The 17887-nt window shown below is 40.2% G+C and overlaps 3 protein-coding genes across 4 annotated transcripts in view; all 3 read right to left on the bottom strand.

Moving 5' to 3' along the window:
- Positions 1-1598: 1598 nt before the first annotated feature.
- On the bottom strand, positions 1599-6023 carry LOC133842474 (trichohyalin-like). The gene is made up of 3 exons (XM_062275571.1): positions 3835-6023; positions 3606-3763; positions 1599-2814 (listed from the first exon to the last, which is right to left on the bottom strand). Exons 1-3 carry the CDS (start codon positions 5607-5609, stop codon positions 1817-1819), a joined length of 2931 nt encoding a protein of 976 aa, XP_062131555.1. The 5' UTR covers positions 5610-6023; the 3' UTR covers positions 1599-1816.
- Positions 6024-10197: 4174 nt separating this feature from the next.
- Positions 10198-11152, bottom strand: LOC133845614 (uncharacterized). The gene has a single exon (XM_062280111.1). The coding sequence runs from the start codon at positions 10642-10644 to the stop codon at positions 10198-10200; it is 447 nt and encodes a 148-aa protein (XP_062136095.1). The 5' UTR covers positions 10645-11152.
- Positions 11153-13469: 2317 nt separating this feature from the next.
- Positions 13470-17887, bottom strand: part of LOC133840145 (uncharacterized) — a 39546-nt gene continuing 35128 nt past the window's right edge. For both annotated transcript variants that reach the window (XM_062271808.1, XM_062271810.1), the window contains exons 8-9: positions 17284-17365; positions 13470-17221 (exon numbers count right to left, since the gene is read on the bottom strand). In XM_062271808.1, the coding sequence (XP_062127792.1) occupies positions 14169-17221; positions 17284-17365 (3135 nt within the window). In that variant the 3' untranslated portion in view covers positions 13470-14168. The remainder of the gene's footprint in view (positions 17222-17283; positions 17366-17887) is intronic.

Raw genomic sequence — 17887 nt, 5'->3', positions numbered from 1 at the left:
GCACCGAAAGCGGTCGTTGTGGGTCACGAAAACTGTGTGCTAGTGCCAATGAAACGTTATGGCAATGAAACAGCCAACCGAAAGGACTATACTGTTCCTTGCATGCACTGTAGGGAGAGAGAGTGTCTTTACTGTTTTGCTCTCTTAGTCAGCACTCTCCTCTTCGTATTACTCGCTCTTCTTTTACTTTGTGACTTCAGTCCGAACTCTATGCACAAACACATGCACGAGACACACGACTAACTTCGACATCGACTTCGCCTTTTAGCTGCAGGCCTAAATGTCTTTCTCTCTCTCTTTCGTTGGCATGCACGACAGATGTGCAGTGCTTTCCTATGAACCTTTGCGCGAACTGTGGAATGATAGAATTACGCTTGTTTGTGTGTGTGCTCATATGCAGTTGCATTTATGCATGACTCAATAATTGTTTGAGCTGCTTATTAGAATTAGAATGCATGGAATAGTTGGAATACTTGTCGTTGCTCCAGGCGACACACCCTGTAGTCGAGTGGTGAGTGTAGACAAACAAAATAAAGCACACATGTCGTGAAAGCCTAAAAGGTGTCAAGGCTTAACATGCGACAATTGAATAGTTGGCAAATCCTTGATCAACAGCTGTGCTCATGTGTGTAAGAGAGAGAAGAGTGATAATATCAAAGCTGTGTGAATAAGCAACCCTAGCGCAGGATTTAGATTTTGCACAAGGACAAATTTAAGCTTCTATCGATTGTATTGTGTTTGGGGATTATCATCTCGCTATTCAATTCGCATTTCGATTACGAAGCAATTTTGCCAATCGATTCACACAGAACTGTGTATTATCGGATTTGAAAACTATTTATTGAATTTAATGATGCACTTTGGTAATGTACAAACAAGTTAGAAAGCTACAGTCGAGTGTGCTCAACTGTGAGATACCCGCTATTTTGAATAAAAGCAAAATATTGCGAAATTATTCACAAAATATAACAACATAATATACCACAAAAATACTTTAAAAATATTTGCCAAATGGTATATTTGGTATATTGAAATGGTACTACATTCAAGATATACTATAGAGTGCAAAATATACCAGCTTGTCAGTCAAAGCAACTAAGACCCCTAGTAAGTATGCGTTTTTGCCCATACAAAAATATTTCTTTAATAACTTCGAAAATGTTTATCTGATCGCAATCAAATTTTCAGGAATCACAAAGACTATAGTATGTACCAAAATTCACTCTATCTTTAAAATTATGCTTGTTAGCGAGTTTTGTCGATTTGTGGGGCGGAAGTGGGCGTTACAAAAATTTGAAGCAAACTTGATTGGCGTACAAATATAACAAATACTGTAGCAAAAAGTATAGCTCTATCTCTTATAGTCTCTGAGCTCTAGGTGTTCATACGGACAAACGGACATGACTAAATAGTCTCAGATGTCGACGTTGATCAAGAACATATATACTTTATAGAGTCGGAGATCCCTCCTTATGCCTGTTACATACATTTCCTGCCGGCACAAAGTAATAGTACCCTACTAACCTATGGGTAGCGGGTATAACTATATATTTTTCCTATATTTCCATCATTATATTTTATTATCCGAAACAAATTGCATATGATTATAGATTTATTTGTATACGTATATATTTTACACTAAATTATTAGAGAAACAAATAAATAGGCTCTTGCTGGAGCATAAATTCGCTTTCATTTTTGTCATTTGTAAATTTGCTTAAAATTAGTTAATCTTCAGGCTCAAAAGACTCCCCTTGTAAGCCTCCTCGAATCCTTGCTCAAAGAGTCAAATGCGATCTCAATTTCCATTCTTTTGCTAAAAGAATCTGTATTTCTTCTTTGGAGCCTCAGCTACTGGCACAACTGGTGGACTTATTGGACGTCTGGGCGCCAATGGGGGCGGACTATCTCTCGTGGTGGTTGCGGGAGAGAGGGGGCGTGGAGGCCGTAGTATCGATGTCAGGGGCGGTTGCTGACGCGAATTTGAAGCAGCTCCATTTCCACGCGACTCGTGACCATCCTCCTCGATGCGTCCCAATCGTGAACCATGCACCGAGGCCATCTCCGATGGAGTCTTTATCTGAGAGCCGTCGTCATACTCACTGGCCATAGCCATGCCCATGGTGGCACCCACCTTGGCACTAGCAGCCTTGAAGTGATCGCTGAGCTTGATCTGCACCACATTGATGAACATGGAGGTGAGGGCGAGGCCAAAGATCAGATAGATCATGCTGAGCATTACGAAGAAGGGATTGCTGGGCACCATGTCGCCAAAGCCAATGGTGGACATCGAGATGAACACAAAATAGAAGGAATCCATCACTGCCCAACTCGGCTCCAGGATGTATGCGTACATTAGGCTGCCCAGAATAATGTAGGTGATGAGCAGCAAAGTGGCCACCGAGATGGGCAAATTAAATTCATCATCCACCTCAAAAGTCTCCGGATACGGCGATGTCGGTGTCTCCGGATGCGATGTGCCCAGTGACTTGCCCGCCTCAGCATCATCATCGACTCGCGACTCCTCATCGTCCACATCGTCGGATTTGGCAAAGAACATGCTCGGTCGTCGGGCCATGTCGTACATCGTGTTGATTCCGGTCATCGCGTCCCGGAACTGTTGCTGCTTTCGTATGCGGCGGCAGGAGCGAGTGTAGTAAAGACGCCTCACATATACCCATAAGAACTTGACGCTTCTCGTGAAAAGCTTGCCCAGATCGGCGAGCACAATCAAGAACAACGGAATGCCAATGATGGCGTAGACTATGGTCAGTATGCGTCCCACAATTGACTTTGGCGTTATGTGACCGTAACCTAAGAGAGACAATGAAAGAGGATATAAGTTCAAATTCGTTTCAACGTGAATTTAACAATATATAATAGAGGGTAAATTTTAAAGACTTTCAACTTATAAATACAAATTTTAAGAATTCAAGTTAGTTAATTGAATGTAAATTAATTTAATATCTTCAAATTATATTCAAATTCCCAATCAACCTAATGGTAAACTTATTCAAACTTATTTGTGATTAAACAGATTTATCAATTCATTTTTAGAAAATAAAATTAGTTAGAATAATGTTTTCCGTAAAAAGACCAAAAGTAAAAAATTGTACTACAAGAATTATTCCGAATAATAAAATTTTAATATTCTTCAAACAGTACTAAAATTGAAGTCTAATTAAAAATATTTGTCAATAATAAGTAAAGAGTAAAACAGATAAAGTAGAACAAATATTTTTGAAGACACAAAATCTAAAACCTTTAAATGCACTTGAAAAATATAATTTTATAATTTTATAATTGATAAATTGATAATATTTTATTTTCTATATTTTTATACTTTATTTTTACTTAATTTAAATAAATAAATACCAAATTTAAGAGGCGTAAGCCTATCCTTAAGGCTCTTAATCAAACTTTCTATGGTTTTAAAGCTTTTATGAACTTGCGTATTTCAAGAGAATTCTTCAAACATTTTGACACTTTAGTTCATCGAATCTTTCACGTTTCATGTTCGTTTAATCAGCTTTTGTCATTTTAGCAAGCTTTCACGCCTTCAATGAGTTCTCACCCATTTAATGAGCTTTCGCGCTGAGCTTTACCTATTGTTGTGATGACGGTCCAGCAGTAAATGATGCAATTGACAAAATTGAAGGACTTCTGACCGGGAAATCGACGCAAACCCAGCTCGGCCAGTGCATTGAGCTCATCCTCGAACTTGCGCAACTTCTGGCGAGCCAAGGACTTCCAGTCATCCTCTCTACAGCAACAACAACGAATGTTTAATTACACACACGACAATCAAACGGACTTTAACTGCCAAATAAGTACCTTAAATTGTGACTAAAAGTCCAAAGTTGTTCGATAAAGTCGCGCTTCACCTTGCGCACCTCGCATTTGTAAATGTCCTCCGACGCACCCTCTGTGTAGCGAAATAACAGACCTCCGAATCCCAACAATAACATCAGTAATATGAGGTGTCCAATGCACTCGTTGCGTAGCTTTCGCGTCTCCTCCATGCGCTCGGGGTAATCCAGCTTGAGGCGACGCCATTCGTGAACCGCCTCCAAGCGGAAGTGTCTCAGAAATGCAAGCGATATCAGCTGCTCGGGTTCAGCGACTTGATTTGACTGCTCCAATTTTTCGATTGGTTGCTTGCGTCTAAACAGATTACTCAGACGTTGTAGCAACGATGGCTTCTTCTCTGGTTGCTGCTTCTCTGCCACAAGTGGCTGCAACTCAGCTGCAGTGGTTTCCTCTGCAGCCGGCAACTCCTTGCTGCTTTCGGGTTGGGTTTCCGGCAACACTTCCTCCAACTTGGGACGCTCCAAGCTTGGCGTACGTTTGCTTCGTTTGGGTCGCTCCAGACTGGAACTTCGCTTTGTCTCCACTTGCGTCTTCTGCTCGTTCTCCTGTGGCACTTTGAGGCTATTACTGCGCCTTACACGCTCCACACCCAGACTCCGAGCGAGAGCCGCCTCAGCCGCTGCGGCTTTCTCCGCCGCCTCAACGTAGGCACGACGCAGCTCCGCGCGTTGCTCTTCCTCGCTGAGCTTGGGCTTCAGCGGCGTGGTTAGCGGAGTTTCGCCCACTTCCACGTATTCCTGCTTGCGGTTGAATTCCTCGACCGCCGCCGCACGCTGCTCTGGCGTCTTGGAGCGTCGCTGAGGACGCACCGGCGACAGCGAGTTATTCCGCGACACAGAACGACGCTCGGGCGGTTTTGGCGCCACCTGTTGTGTGGGTGGCGGCGGTGGAGCGCCACGTATCGGAGCAGCTATGTAACCTGTTGGAGGTGCGGTGACCTTGCGCATTGTTGGCTTAAGCCTGGCATGCTGTTCCTCGGCGGTGTCCGCATCCGATGAACTGAACTGTGTGGAGGACTCTTCGTAGCCGCTGCTGCGATTACGTAGCCGCACTGTGGGCGCCTCGTTGCGTTGCAGCCGCAGACTTTGCACTAGGCGACGACGCTCCTCCTCGTCTTGTGGCAACTGAAAACCGTCGCTGATCTTGCGATAGTTCTGCAGCAAACGTTTACGTTCCTCGTGATCCAGCTGCTGGCGATGACGCAACTTGTGCTCGCGTTTCTCACGCTCAAACAGTCGCTTCTCGGCATCGAAGCGACGTCGCTCATCTTCGAATCGGAGCATATTCTGCTCCAGTCGGGTGAGCGCATTGCTTCCCCGCTGCATCTGCTGCTGTTGAGCTGTGTAGGATTGTGAGCTGCCTGTCAGCTCGCTCTCGCTGGACTCCAGCTCCTTGTGACGTGGCGAGGACAGACTGCGATGCTTGATCAGCTGATGGGCATCGGGACTGCTCAGTTTCTCCGCCTCACGCGGCTGCGATTGACTTCGTGCCGCATTTCCGGCAAAGTTCTTGTCACGACGCCTCAAGATCTTGCTCTCGTGGGCGGACATCGCACCCGGTGGACGAATCTGCATGCTCACAACCTGCGGCTGTGGCTGCTCGTCATCATCCCAATCCCGATCCCTCTGCTTCACCTGTCTGCTGGCATCGGGTGTCTGTTCCCGCTGACTGCGACCCGGACGACGTCGATGGCGCAGCTGTCGAGCTCCTGAGGCCACATCAGTTGCATTCTCCATCATCTTCTATAGAATTTTTCTTTCCTCAATACTTGCTCAGTTCTCGATTTATGTTTTACGTGTTTGCGTGTGTGTCTAGCGCATGGCTCTATTTATAACTCGTGTTCATATTTTGACCAAATTGACCGTATGGAAAAAGTATTTGAAAATGTAATTATATCACTTTGGCCTGCAAATTTTCTTTTTATAGCTGGCACTCGACCCTTTTCACTCGATTTACGCGAATTTTCCCTTTTTGCACATTAATATCACATATATAGAAAGATAATATATCATTTCATACGACGGGTTGACTAATGCCTAGTATATATCTATGGCATATATATTGATTATATATATATATATGTTTGTTCTATTCTAGCACACGTCGCGTCGCGTCGCACACTCGGCTGCGACGTCGTCTGGTTTCGAACTGAAAAGTATTCAAAATTCTTGTATACAACATTTTGAAATGATGTTTAGAACAGCCAACAGCTGTTTCTCTATCTGCTGTATCTCTTCTTTTGATTTTTTTTTTGTTTTCCATATCTATAGCTGTGGCCGCCACTGTTTGTTGCTTTCAACTAGATTTTCTATTTTCGTACTTGTTTCGCTCAATTAAATAATACCACTTTTATTACTTACTTAAGTCTGGGCATTTGTATTTATTGCCCATAAAAAGATTGCCCAACATCCATCAAAACAAATATATTTATTTTTGTAGCGGCTTTTATGGTTTTTCAGGTTGTTCACACTTTGCAGCCCACGACTGTCTGCAAAAGCTTTAAGCTCGCTGCAATAGATGGCGCCAAAGTTGAACTCGACATTAAAAGCTGCATTTGCCAGCACTGTATTTGAAATCTATCATTTTCTTTGCATTTGTGTAAATGCAAATTTAAAGAATTTGAAGTTATTTATAACTTATTAAATAGAAATTGATTAAGAAATTGATTAAGACATTTGATTTAATTTCGCACACTTTTATATTACAGTTGTAATATCAATGCAATTGTTCATTTAATTAGTCAACATTTGCCATCAGTCTACTATATTTCAATTATTTTGCATTTAAGTATATAAAAATAAAAAGTATTTATTTTGACTTTAAAGGCAATTATTAATTAGAAAAAAATTTGAAAATATTCAATTTCATATTCAATCAATTTGACCCACATTTCTTTGTATAAATTTAAATATACAATATAACATCAATGTAATTTTAAAAAGTGTCAAATATTTGTTAATTACTCTAATTGACAAAGTGATTTAAAATACAATTAAATTACTTTGTATATTAAGCTTTGATTTTCTGTACTTCTGCATTTAATTGAATAAAAGAATTTCTTTCAAACATTCTTTAAATATTGATCAAAAGACATTTATGAAGGTATTCTGAAAAATTGTAAATATATTTCATACTCTTTCATATAGCTAAAATGTTATAGTTGGTAATTTCAATGCATTTTTGTATTGGAGTGAAAAATTGAATAAATCAGCATTTATTGTTTTTTTTGCATTCATTTTGAACCATTAAAAAAAAATGTAATCAGTTAGTTTGTTGAAGTATAAATCAAAATAAAAAGAATATTCTTGCATTGTAAAGTTTCAATATTCTTAACTGTTTCTAACTAAATCAATAGTTCTAAAACCTTTTCTTCTTCCAAAAATGCTTTCGCGATGCCAACATAATTTTCTGAGTTTCGAGTTCAATGAATTGATTTTTGAAAAAATAAATGATGACGCTATATTTAACCGAATCTGGCGCCTTTTTCCGACATGTTCTTAAAATACCAAAGATTAACTACTTCCAATTCATTGTCAACGAAGATTAATGTTCTTACTAAGCACCCAAGATATTTTCGGCAACGACAACCAAAAATGCTATAGACATGGACATGGACAGTTCAGTCTGTCTGGTATTTATAATATCCCCCTTAACCCATTTGTATACTAATTAAAAACATGTTCTACTCGATATTTGGTGGACGTCAACAGATTTTTGGGGGAATTGAAAAACTGAAACAGTAATTGCAATTTCCTTTGGCATCGACCTTGTTGAGTTGTGTTGCTGCTCATAAACAAAACTGTTTAAATTAAATAAATCACACTCAGTATTAAAAAGTATCGAAATGGGCTTCTCAACTGTATTTATTTAGCACATTGAAAATCTTGATCAGATCACGATCCATGACGTAAGTTCAAAGATTTTGGCACCAAGTGCAAATGGATATGCATAAGAAATTAATATGCAAAAAACCGTTCAATATATTGAAAATATTCTATGTAGATTTTATTTAAAGCACTTGCCAAAGACGTGCCTGCGTGACTAAACCCATCGAAATCGACCACTCGGGGCGTATGCGCAATATTGCGTATACTTCTCACTTGATGACGGATCGAATTCTGAATTCACAATAATTTCACCGAATTGTTGTTTATTTATTTTTATTTGGTGAGATTTAATTCCATAAAATTTGGCAATTGGATTTGCGAGCATGTTCCAACATCGGTTGATGATTATTGGCCATAATAGTTTGTGAACGAGGACATAAACATTTTCGGGTACTTTTAATTCATTCATTATTGAACATATTTGCAGGCCATAAAATCACTCGTCGAACGGGAGAATACGTTTGCTCATAAATATCAAACAAACAACGAAATACGAATTAAGTGAAAGCAATTATTTGGCTAAGAATAAAATTCGTTTTAAATTCTTTATTCACGACGATGACAATCTTCCAAAGAGTGCTGATTATTGTCTGTCGACTGCATATAACAAATATTCATACATATGTGTATACTATGCTCAGTGTATAGTATAAATATGAGTTTTCTTTTTTTTTTTTTTACCTCTCTCTGTATAAATAACATTTTCATCCACATTCTCGGTTCGTGCGTACTTTTGCTGGTGCAAGGAAAAACAAACGGAAACTATTTCCATTTTTTTGTGTCACATTCTTATTTTGAATTTTTGAAGAAAATGTTGACAAGTTCTTAAAAATATAAATAGGCTGACGAGTACTCACATACAGACCAAACCAAAATTCTATTTTATATTGGGTATATAATATAATCAAAGCTTACCGATTGTCGTGTAGATGGTGCAACTGTAGACCATTGCATCCCAGAATGTCCAATTAACTGTATTCTTTATAGCATTGTTCTCTATAATGCCAAAGTCTAACAGCGATTCTACAGCAGGTCTGTGACTTTGAAGAGCACCAAGTACTTTTGCATTGAATTCGGTATTATCTATCTAGCGTTAAAGGCAAATTTTTTATTATATGTGTGTAAATTCAAAGTAATCACTTACTTTTTTGTCCGTCAGATTAATTTTCAAATCCTGCAATTCCTCAAAGAAGTGTGTCTGGTTGACCTGCCAATCTATCAATGTCGCTTTGTTCGGGATTTCTTTTGACGGGAATGCATCTGACAATATAGATATATATTAAATCTTGAGAATTTAATTAGAAAATACAAGTACTTTGAATTAGTTTAAGCAATTGACGTTGAACTGAGTAAAGAAACAAGTATCAATGCAACATTCGAGTGTCTTCAACTGTGAGATACCCGCTACCCATTTTCAATAAATCCATAATCTGCAAACATACCGAAAATGTATTCTGATTCTGGTATATTTTGACTACCCACTATGGCCTTCGGTGTATTGCAGTATATTTGCGTTATATTATTTGGTATATGTTAAGAATAATACCGCACTGCTTTGGTTTTATTCAAAATTGGTAGCGGGTATTCCACAATCGAGCAAACCCGACTGTACCTTTCTTATACATATATTCTCTTTTCTTTTATTACTTTAATTTTTTAATTGTTTTGTATTTGTTTTAAGATAAATATATATTAAATTTTTTTAAATATTGTATTTTAATGTCTATAATATTCACCATCAATTACCAATGAAAATATTATTTTTCTCTTTTATTCTTGTTTTACTTTTTTAATTTATTTCAAATATGTCTTCTTGAAATATTGTAGTTTTATATCCATATCATTTCTTATCAATACTATATTATTATTTGTGTTTTCAGTGGAGCAAAGCATTATGCCGTAGCACATATGTGCTGCTAAGGTAATAGCTTATTTCTGCGCTGATTTTTCCTTCAATAAATAACATATACTATGAATATGCAAAAATCGAATTACCATACATTCCAGGTAGCATTTTTGAAATTAAAAATGCAAAAGGACATTGACTGCAGCAGAGATGAGCTCAGAGCGGAAATGATCGCAAAGATCCCCCTGTTAATCTCTACCTTCCTGGTAATTAAACTTAATCATCTTTGATAATTGTTTATACCAGAGATGCTCGCGTGGCGAGTGACTCATTTGATTGTTGTCTATCTATTCATTCACCTGGTCTACTACGGATTCGTTAATTTGTATATTGTCAGAAGACATCAAAAACTCGACCCGATTACAGATAAACATACGTATGTATGTATGTTGAGTGGTATTTGTATATTCTAGTTTACTGTTGGGTTTGGTTCTAGTTTTTGAGAAAACAATTGCCGAAGAGCTTGATAAGCAAACAAATCATCGGCTGCGTAATTTACGAGTTTGCAAGTGGCTCAACACAAATATCAGATATTCATTTATCTATTCCCTTTTCTTCAGCAGACTCACGTTCAGAATATTTAAATAGCACTGCTCCAAGAACGTTGTAGAGGGCGAGGACTAACAGTAGGAAGATGTGCGTGAACCATCGCTTCGACAATTTGCTAACTTTGTTGTAAAGTCCAAAGCTGAACTTCTCGCCGACACTCAAGCCCGATTTGGTGAGATCAAGAAAGCCCTCATAGCCCTTGGACATAATATTGGCCGCATCGAAGGGATTCGCAATGGGCGGCCAATAAGGACCAGATGGTCCAATCCCTGTATGATTCGACTGTGCGGTGTAGGGACGCTGTGACTGAGGCTGTGCACTCGGCGGCATTGAGCCACCGCCACCATGGATGTTGTATATATTAATGCGAGGCGGACGATTGGAGCGCCTCGAAGGCGGAGGTGTGCTGGGCGTCGGTGATTGAGTCTGCATCTCGTAGGCAATGCTGCACTTCACTTTATATTTGTATTATTATTTTTATGGATTTAGGAACTTCGATGGTTCACTTTTTGTGTATCAGTCGATTGTTTTCCATACGCGAATTCACACAAGTATTTTATTTTTAATTTCTATACAGCACAAATATATTTCCTTCGCGTTTCGTCGCGTCGCGTAGCGTTGCGATATTAGCGCCGTTCGAATATAGCGTATACGAATTTACTGCGGATCGCTTCCATCCGCCTCGTTCTTGATTTAAAGTGAAACTAAGGCAGCAGCCACAGCATGTTCACAGCATGAATGTCTCTGTGTGTCCGGCGCGCAAATTTCGGCATCTCGAGGGAACGACGAAGCGATGAGCGAGCACTATGACGACACCAACACGGGGGGGAATCTTCGTCATCATCATCATCACCATCATCATCAACCGAATCGGCATCGACATTTCATGAGGTCACCAGTTTGACCAGATTACGACGCCATTTTTGACTCTTCGCTTACGATCTCTTAATGATCTTTGTCTCGCAGCAGCAGCAGAAGGTTTAGAACCCGTCGAGTTGTATATTTTTTCAGCTCTATGCTAGTTAATTATTGTATATTTTTAGAGGCGCGTCTCAGCACAAATTATTTTAATTTTACGCGGCAGCTAATGCGTAAATTTCTCTTAACTTAATATTTTTTGAGGGGCAACTGCAAATCGCTGTTTGTACAAATGTTTTGCCATTTATTTGCCAGCGCTTGACACTAATGAATTAAATTTAAATTTTTCTTCGTATAAATTCTTGGAAACCAAAAAATAAACTTATCACACTCATGCCAAGCACCAAACTTAAACGTCAGTACGCTGAATGGATATCCTATTATTGGAGCACCCCATTTGCCAACCCATAAAGAAAAATGTTGTTTTAAATAACTTATTTAAAAAATAATATATCATTTTTTTAAATTGAGATTGTTCTCTTTAAGATATAGTTTATTATTATACAAACTATGCAGAAACATAACTTTTTTGACTGATAGTTTTATCGCTTTTGTTAAGACTACGCAATTTTTTTAAATAAATGTGTGTATTTAATGTTATGTTTTTTTGTGGGTCACTTATTTGATAAGCTCTTACTGTAAACATTTTTATATCCGCTCCTCACAGAGTAGAAGGGTATTATAACTTTGTGCCAGCAGGAAATGTATGTATGTAACAGGCATACGGAGGCATCTCCGACCCTATAAAGTATATTCTTGATCAGCGTCAACAGCCGAGATGATCTAGCCAAGTCCGTCTGTCCGTATGAATACCTACATACAAATGGTCGAAGTTATTAAATAAATATTTGAGTATTGACAAATACGCCTAATTACTAGGGGTCTAAGTTGCTTTGGATGACAATCTGGTATATTTTGATATTTATAGTATATCTCAATATCAGTATACCAAATATACCCTTTTACACGTTTTAGTATTTTATTGTATAATGTATATATTTGTTATATTTTGAGAATAATACCGGAATATGTTGCTTTTATTCAAAATGGGTAGCGGGTATCTCACAAGCGATCACGCTTGACTATAGCATTCTTACTTTTTATTAATAATATGAATACATGTGACAAGTGTTCTAGAAATTAAAAAAACGAGAAAAACTGCTCGACTGGGAGATACCTGCTACCAAAAGGTACCGAGGAAACAGTAATAACGTTCAAATATACCAACAAATATACCGAAAAAATAATAATATATAAAAAGGTATATGGTTCTACTACTGAGTTCGAACAATATCATAGAATTCAAAATAGTAGACTCGACTATTTTAGTTGATTAGAAATATATTTATTTTATATGAGCTGCCTGTTAGATGCATTTGGAGCAAAGTTTAAATACCTTGAATAAATACTAAATGCTAATTAATATATAATATTAATATTAAAATATACCGACAAAAATACCCAAACAATACTACCACTAACCAAAAAGTATATACTACTTATTATACACCAAATTGTATAAAATACTGGAAAATACTACCATATACTAAAAGGCATACTGAATTCGAACTATATCATAGAACATAAAATACAAAATACCAAATTGTCAACCTCAGAAATTAAGACCCGATTATTTACGTTGATCAAAAATACATTTATTTTATATTCTTTGCCTATTAGATGCATTTGGCGCAAAGTTTAAGTACCTTTCTGCTCTATAGATACCGTGTATAAATATGTGTTATTTTAATGGGAATATTATTGTAGAATTTTTTCGCAATAACTTTTATGTTTATCAACCAAAAACATTGATATATATACATATGTATATACTCTTAGTTCTTTAGAATTTAAGAAGAATTCTTCATAATGATTTATGTTGCCTGTCGAGCAAATTTACAATACCCATTTTAATTCATTCACAGGGAATAGCACTTAAAATATTCATATTCCTAAAAATATTTGTGTTTATTACCCAAGATGTTGTTGACTTGTGTAGTTTCCAGACAGAGACATCAAGTCATGCCATGTCTACGCCAACGTTCTGCAAATAATCTTTTATGATGCCAGCTGGTAACTTTAATAGTTTCCCAATTGCCAAGACATTAAATCGTACACATTTTCACCAGGTATTTATTGTATTTAAGGGTTTTTTTATTTGTATATGGTTGGAATATTGCCCCAGCGAGCGTACAGGTTGTCGATTTGTATTATTGATGAACAATTCGTAAATAGATTTGTAACAGATTTGCACAAACTTGAACAGTTTACCAATTCCAACAGCAACAATTGTCAATATATACGATATATTAATAATATACATGCATTTATATATAGTATTGTATTTTTGTATATGATGTGTATGAGTATGAAAATAATAGATTAAATGCTATTACAGATATTATATATATATTTATTGTAGTCATTAATAAGTTCATGTATTTTGTATGTAAACTGTTCCTGGTTTGAAAGCTCGCATTTATGTATTTATGTAACTAGCTTAGGTATGTCTAAGATATTAAGATTAGAGAAGAATATCAACTTTACAGCGAATTAGATCGAATCGTTCGAATATCATAAAAAGATTTTTGTAAATTTTACTCACAGTCCTTAAATTTGTAAATAGTATTATAGTTTTTTGTGTTTTGTTTTTTATTCTGATTATTATTACATGTTATATAATATTTTGACTTGCACAAACAATTTAAACTCGAACTATGTATGATACTATGTTGAAAAGCCTTTAAAGTAATCATTTTGAAGATCGATCGTGGAGTCAAGTCTCCAACCCGTTTCTTTGGATCCGAGTACTCGTTACTCTCGTACTCTTTTAACTCGCTTCTCGCTATGCATTAACGAGTGCTGGCGAATGAGTGTGGAGACTGTTTCTTTTTTTTGGGATGGGGATGTTTTGCATTCAGAATGGTTTATTGTTTAGTATTACACTAGAGAGCATCACTAGACAAAAGCACTTGGAGTCATGATCAGCATGTTGCGCTGTTAACTAACAGCGCTTGCTCTGTTAACTAACAGCGCTTCTATTTGAGCGCCTCTTTCACTCGCTGCTCCCACTCGGCGCGTCGCTGAAGAATGCCCTTGAACTCGCCCACTGTCGCCGAGCGTTCAATTGCCTTGGTGGGCGTGGCTTCTGGCTCTGCCTCAACTGCAGTTGATTTTACAGTCGCGGCGACTGTTGCTGTTGCTGTGACAGCAACAGTTGCTGGCGTTGCCTGCTTCAGCTGCAGCGAGTAACGCTCGTTAGCCGACTTCACGCTCGGACTGTGACTCTGGCTGTTCGCCTTGTTGTTGGCCACATTCGTGTTGTTGTTGCGCACATTGCTGACCTTGATGGGCGGCAGATTGGCCAACTTTTGCCCAGTTGGCTGTTGATTGTTGTTGAGATTGCGAAAATCGGCCACCGAGCTGCGATTACTCACACTCGATTGCGTCTGAACGGGCGCATGACTTTGTGCGTGATTTCGTGGCGTCTCCAGGCTCAGCTGTGCCTCGTACTTGGGCAACATTTTGTCGAGTTTCTCCTCGCTGTTGGAATGATTCTCCTTGTCGCTGTCCACGCTCTGGCTGCCATTGGTAATCTTCTTGTGCGTGGCCACCGCCACCTGAGCCATGGCCACCGCATCGTCATCCTTGACTTTAAGCGACCGCCGAGCAAAGACTTTCATCAGCTCCGGTGTGCCATCCTCCTGACTGGTGGCAGCAGCAGCAATTGGCGTTGCAGCTGCTGTCAAACTGTTGCTGTTGCCATTGTTGCTACTGGCAAAGGATTTCTTGCGCAGCACCACAACATTGCCATTGGACTGATCCCCAGGCGAAACGGGAGTCACAGGCGTCACTGGACTGACTGGCGAGATGGGAGAGACTGGAGTGGCAGCTGCGGTTTCAGTCTTGCGCTGCAACTCCTCGTTGATGGACTTTTTGCGCTCATAGCGCAGCTCGACCAACTTGCGATCCGTCTGCGCTTTATCCTCGTTGAGGAACAGACGCTTGCGTTCCTCCAGCGAAAAGCGATTGCTCTGCACGCTGTCCACAATCTCGACTGGCTTCTTTGGTGTGCTGGGCGAGGCAGCGAGCAGCTCGCTGCTACCTGCGCTGCTTCCCGAACTGCTGCTCACATAGCTGGAGCGCAAGCTGTTGGGGCTAACAGCCCGCTGTTGTTGGCTAATACTGTGAGGTGTGGTTGCTGCTGCTGGCGATGGCGACGCTGGAGTTGCCGTCTTCGTTGGACTGCGCTCCACAATCTGTATGCTGCCAGTGCTGTCGCCACTCAGTCGCCGCATGCTCAGATCATCGCTGCTCTGGCTGCGCTCAGCTGGCGACTTCACATTCTTGGCCAGCACCAGATGATTGGACTTGTTGTGCAGACGCGCCTGATCCACACGATTCAGCTGGATCTTCATGAACTCGGGCTGTGTCTCAGCTTGAGTTGTTGCTTTGCCTGGCGTGCTGGGTGGACTACTCGCTGGCTTCGGCTCCTTGATGGCTATGCTTGTGGTCTGCTTCAGCTCAAGTACCTTGGGTCGCTGCGGTGGCTGCTGCTGCTGCTGCTCCATGCTGACTTGCTCATTCACCGCACCCGATTTGCGTAGCACGCTTATCAACGGCGACTTGACAATCAAATCAATGTTCTGCTCAATCTGTGAGATGCTGGTGGAGCTGGCACTGGGCGTGGGATGTGGACTCGATACCAGCAACGTGGTGCTGCGCTGTGGCGACAGCTTCGCCGGACTGGGCAACTTGCCCGTGGACTCGGCACGTGCTTGCAGCAGCTTGTTGTCGTTGATCTCGAAGCCCAGCGAGGCGCATTTGGCGCTCGGCGACATCGGGGACATTGGGGACATCGGGGACTGCGGCGACGGCGATGACAGCTGCTGTTTGCTGTAGTACGAGGCTGGCACACGGAAGCTGATCGATAGATCCGGCAAACTGGGCATATTGTTGTGCACGGCCAACGCATCGTGAGCGCTGCTCTCGCGCTCCTCCTGATAGTTGCGAAAACTGCGCGATTTCTCCACCATCTTGCGTTGCTTCTCCTCGTAGTAAAGTGGGGACGGTTCATCGGTGCTTGTCTCCAGCGAATTCGAGGAGCTCGAGTGCTGTCCCATCGAATCGCTGGAACGCGACAGCTTCTGCTGAAAGGCGCTGAGTCCCACAATGCGTGGCTTGCGCTCAAAGTGTGTGGAAGTCGTTGTCGTTGACGTTGTCGTTGCGATCTCCGTTGTCTTCAACTGCGTCTGCTCGCGCACCAAAGCCGTGGATTGGAAAGTGTCGTTGCCTCGCGACTGCTTCGATAACAGACTGGTCACATCGCTCGCCGTGTTCTCGTGCTGTGCCAGCTCTTGGGGCAGATAACGTTGCCTTGCCGCCGGCCCAGACTTGGGCTTGACCGCTGTCGGCGGCTGGGGATGCACTCCATAGTTACTGACCATGGCATTGAGACCGTGTTTGCCCTCTTGTTGGATCTCGCGCTTGATGTTCTGACGCGTCTCCTGTATGTGCTGCTCATGCGATGTGGCGCTCTTCGATTTGTTGGGCACTGGGATGGGTTCGCGTTGCGTTGCCTCCAGGCACGATGTGGAGATCTGCAGCTTCTTGGCCACATTGTGTGTGGCATCGAGATCTTCGACTCCATCGTTTGCACGCGCAATGCTGCGCTTCGAATTGCGCTGCATTAGGCGACGCAGAAAACCAGGATCTGAGTCCGTTGGCTGGCTGCTGATGTCGTCGCCATCGGTGGAGGATTCGCCGCGGCCATCGAAGAGTGAATTGGCTGCCTTAAAGGTCAGTGCACGTAGTCCAAAGGCGGACGAAGATGTTGTCGATGTGCTCGAAGTGCTTGTCATGTGTTGCTCGCTTTTGTTGTTGCTGTTGATATTGGTGCTGCTGCTGCTATTGATTGTGGTGATTGTTGTTGCCTTCTTCTGCTCGATTGTCTTGCTACGCATGTGAGAACTAGAAATGGAGCTGGAGTTGGAAGTAGAAGTGGAGTTGGTGGCAGTGGCAGTGACGTTGCTTGTGGCAGTCAAACTGCTGCCCGGCGGGAGAGAGCGTGTCTTGCTCTTAAGATCGGTTTCTACAAAGAGTGAATATTAATAAAGAATAGTTCATTTTATATGTCCTCAATCTTTAACTCACCTTTGACAGCCCTGAGGCTGGGATTTTGCAGCTGCGTCTGTCCAAATTTGGCCAACTCTTCATTGGCCTCCGGTATCGAAGACTGCAACAGAGATAGGAAAGTTGATTATGTGCATATTTTGCATTGTATTTTATTTTAATTTAATGTACTCTATAGTATATTTTGAATGTACTAAGTTATCAAATGTAGCTTTTGGTATATTTTCAGTATTTTCAGCGAGCACACTTGACTGTAGCTTTCTTACTTGTTTTAATAATTTCTTTATAAGTTAATTTTTATTTACTTATTCTTAACTTTTTCATTAAAAAAACAATTTCAACCTCGAACAGTGAGAAAATTTTAGTATTTGAAGAATCAGAGTTTTTAAAGAAAACAATTATAATTTGAAATGTTACACAATAAAAATTAGAAAATATTTTAGTACTTGAAAAATTAGTTATAATTAAAAAAGTACTCCCAAAAAATTTAACATTTACTACAAGAAATACGTAGAAGTTTTCGAGTAAAATAGAACTGAGACTAGTTTAGGAAATTTAGCAAACTCATAAACAAAAGGGAAGATTATTAAGTGCAATAAATAACAGAGATAATACAAAAATTTAA

The sequence above is a fragment of the Drosophila sulfurigaster genome, chromosome 3, assembly GCF_023558435.1.
Source record: "Drosophila sulfurigaster albostrigata strain 15112-1811.04 chromosome 3, ASM2355843v2, whole genome shotgun sequence".
Classification (NCBI taxonomy): domain Eukaryota; kingdom Metazoa; phylum Arthropoda; class Insecta; order Diptera; family Drosophilidae; genus Drosophila; species Drosophila sulfurigaster.
The sequence above is the reverse complement of the archived record's forward strand: the minus strand, read 5'-3'. Positions and strand labels throughout refer to the sequence as shown.

Coding starts and splice junctions, on each gene's coding strand:
- LOC133842474 (XM_062275571.1), bottom strand. CDS start 5,609: ATGATGGAGAATGCAACTGATGTGGCCTCAGGAGCTCGACAGCTGCGC. Junction 3,764..3,834: donor ACTTTTAGTCACAATTTAAG/GTACTTATTTGG, acceptor TTGTTGCTGTAG/AGAGGATGACTGGAAGTCCT. Junction 2,815..3,605: donor GACCGTCATCACAACAATAG/GTAAAGCTCAGC, acceptor TGTCTCTCTTAG/GTTACGGTCACATAACGCCA.
- LOC133845614 (XM_062280111.1), bottom strand. CDS start 10,644: ATGCAGACTCAATCACCGACGCCCAGCACACCTCCGCCTTCGAGGCGC.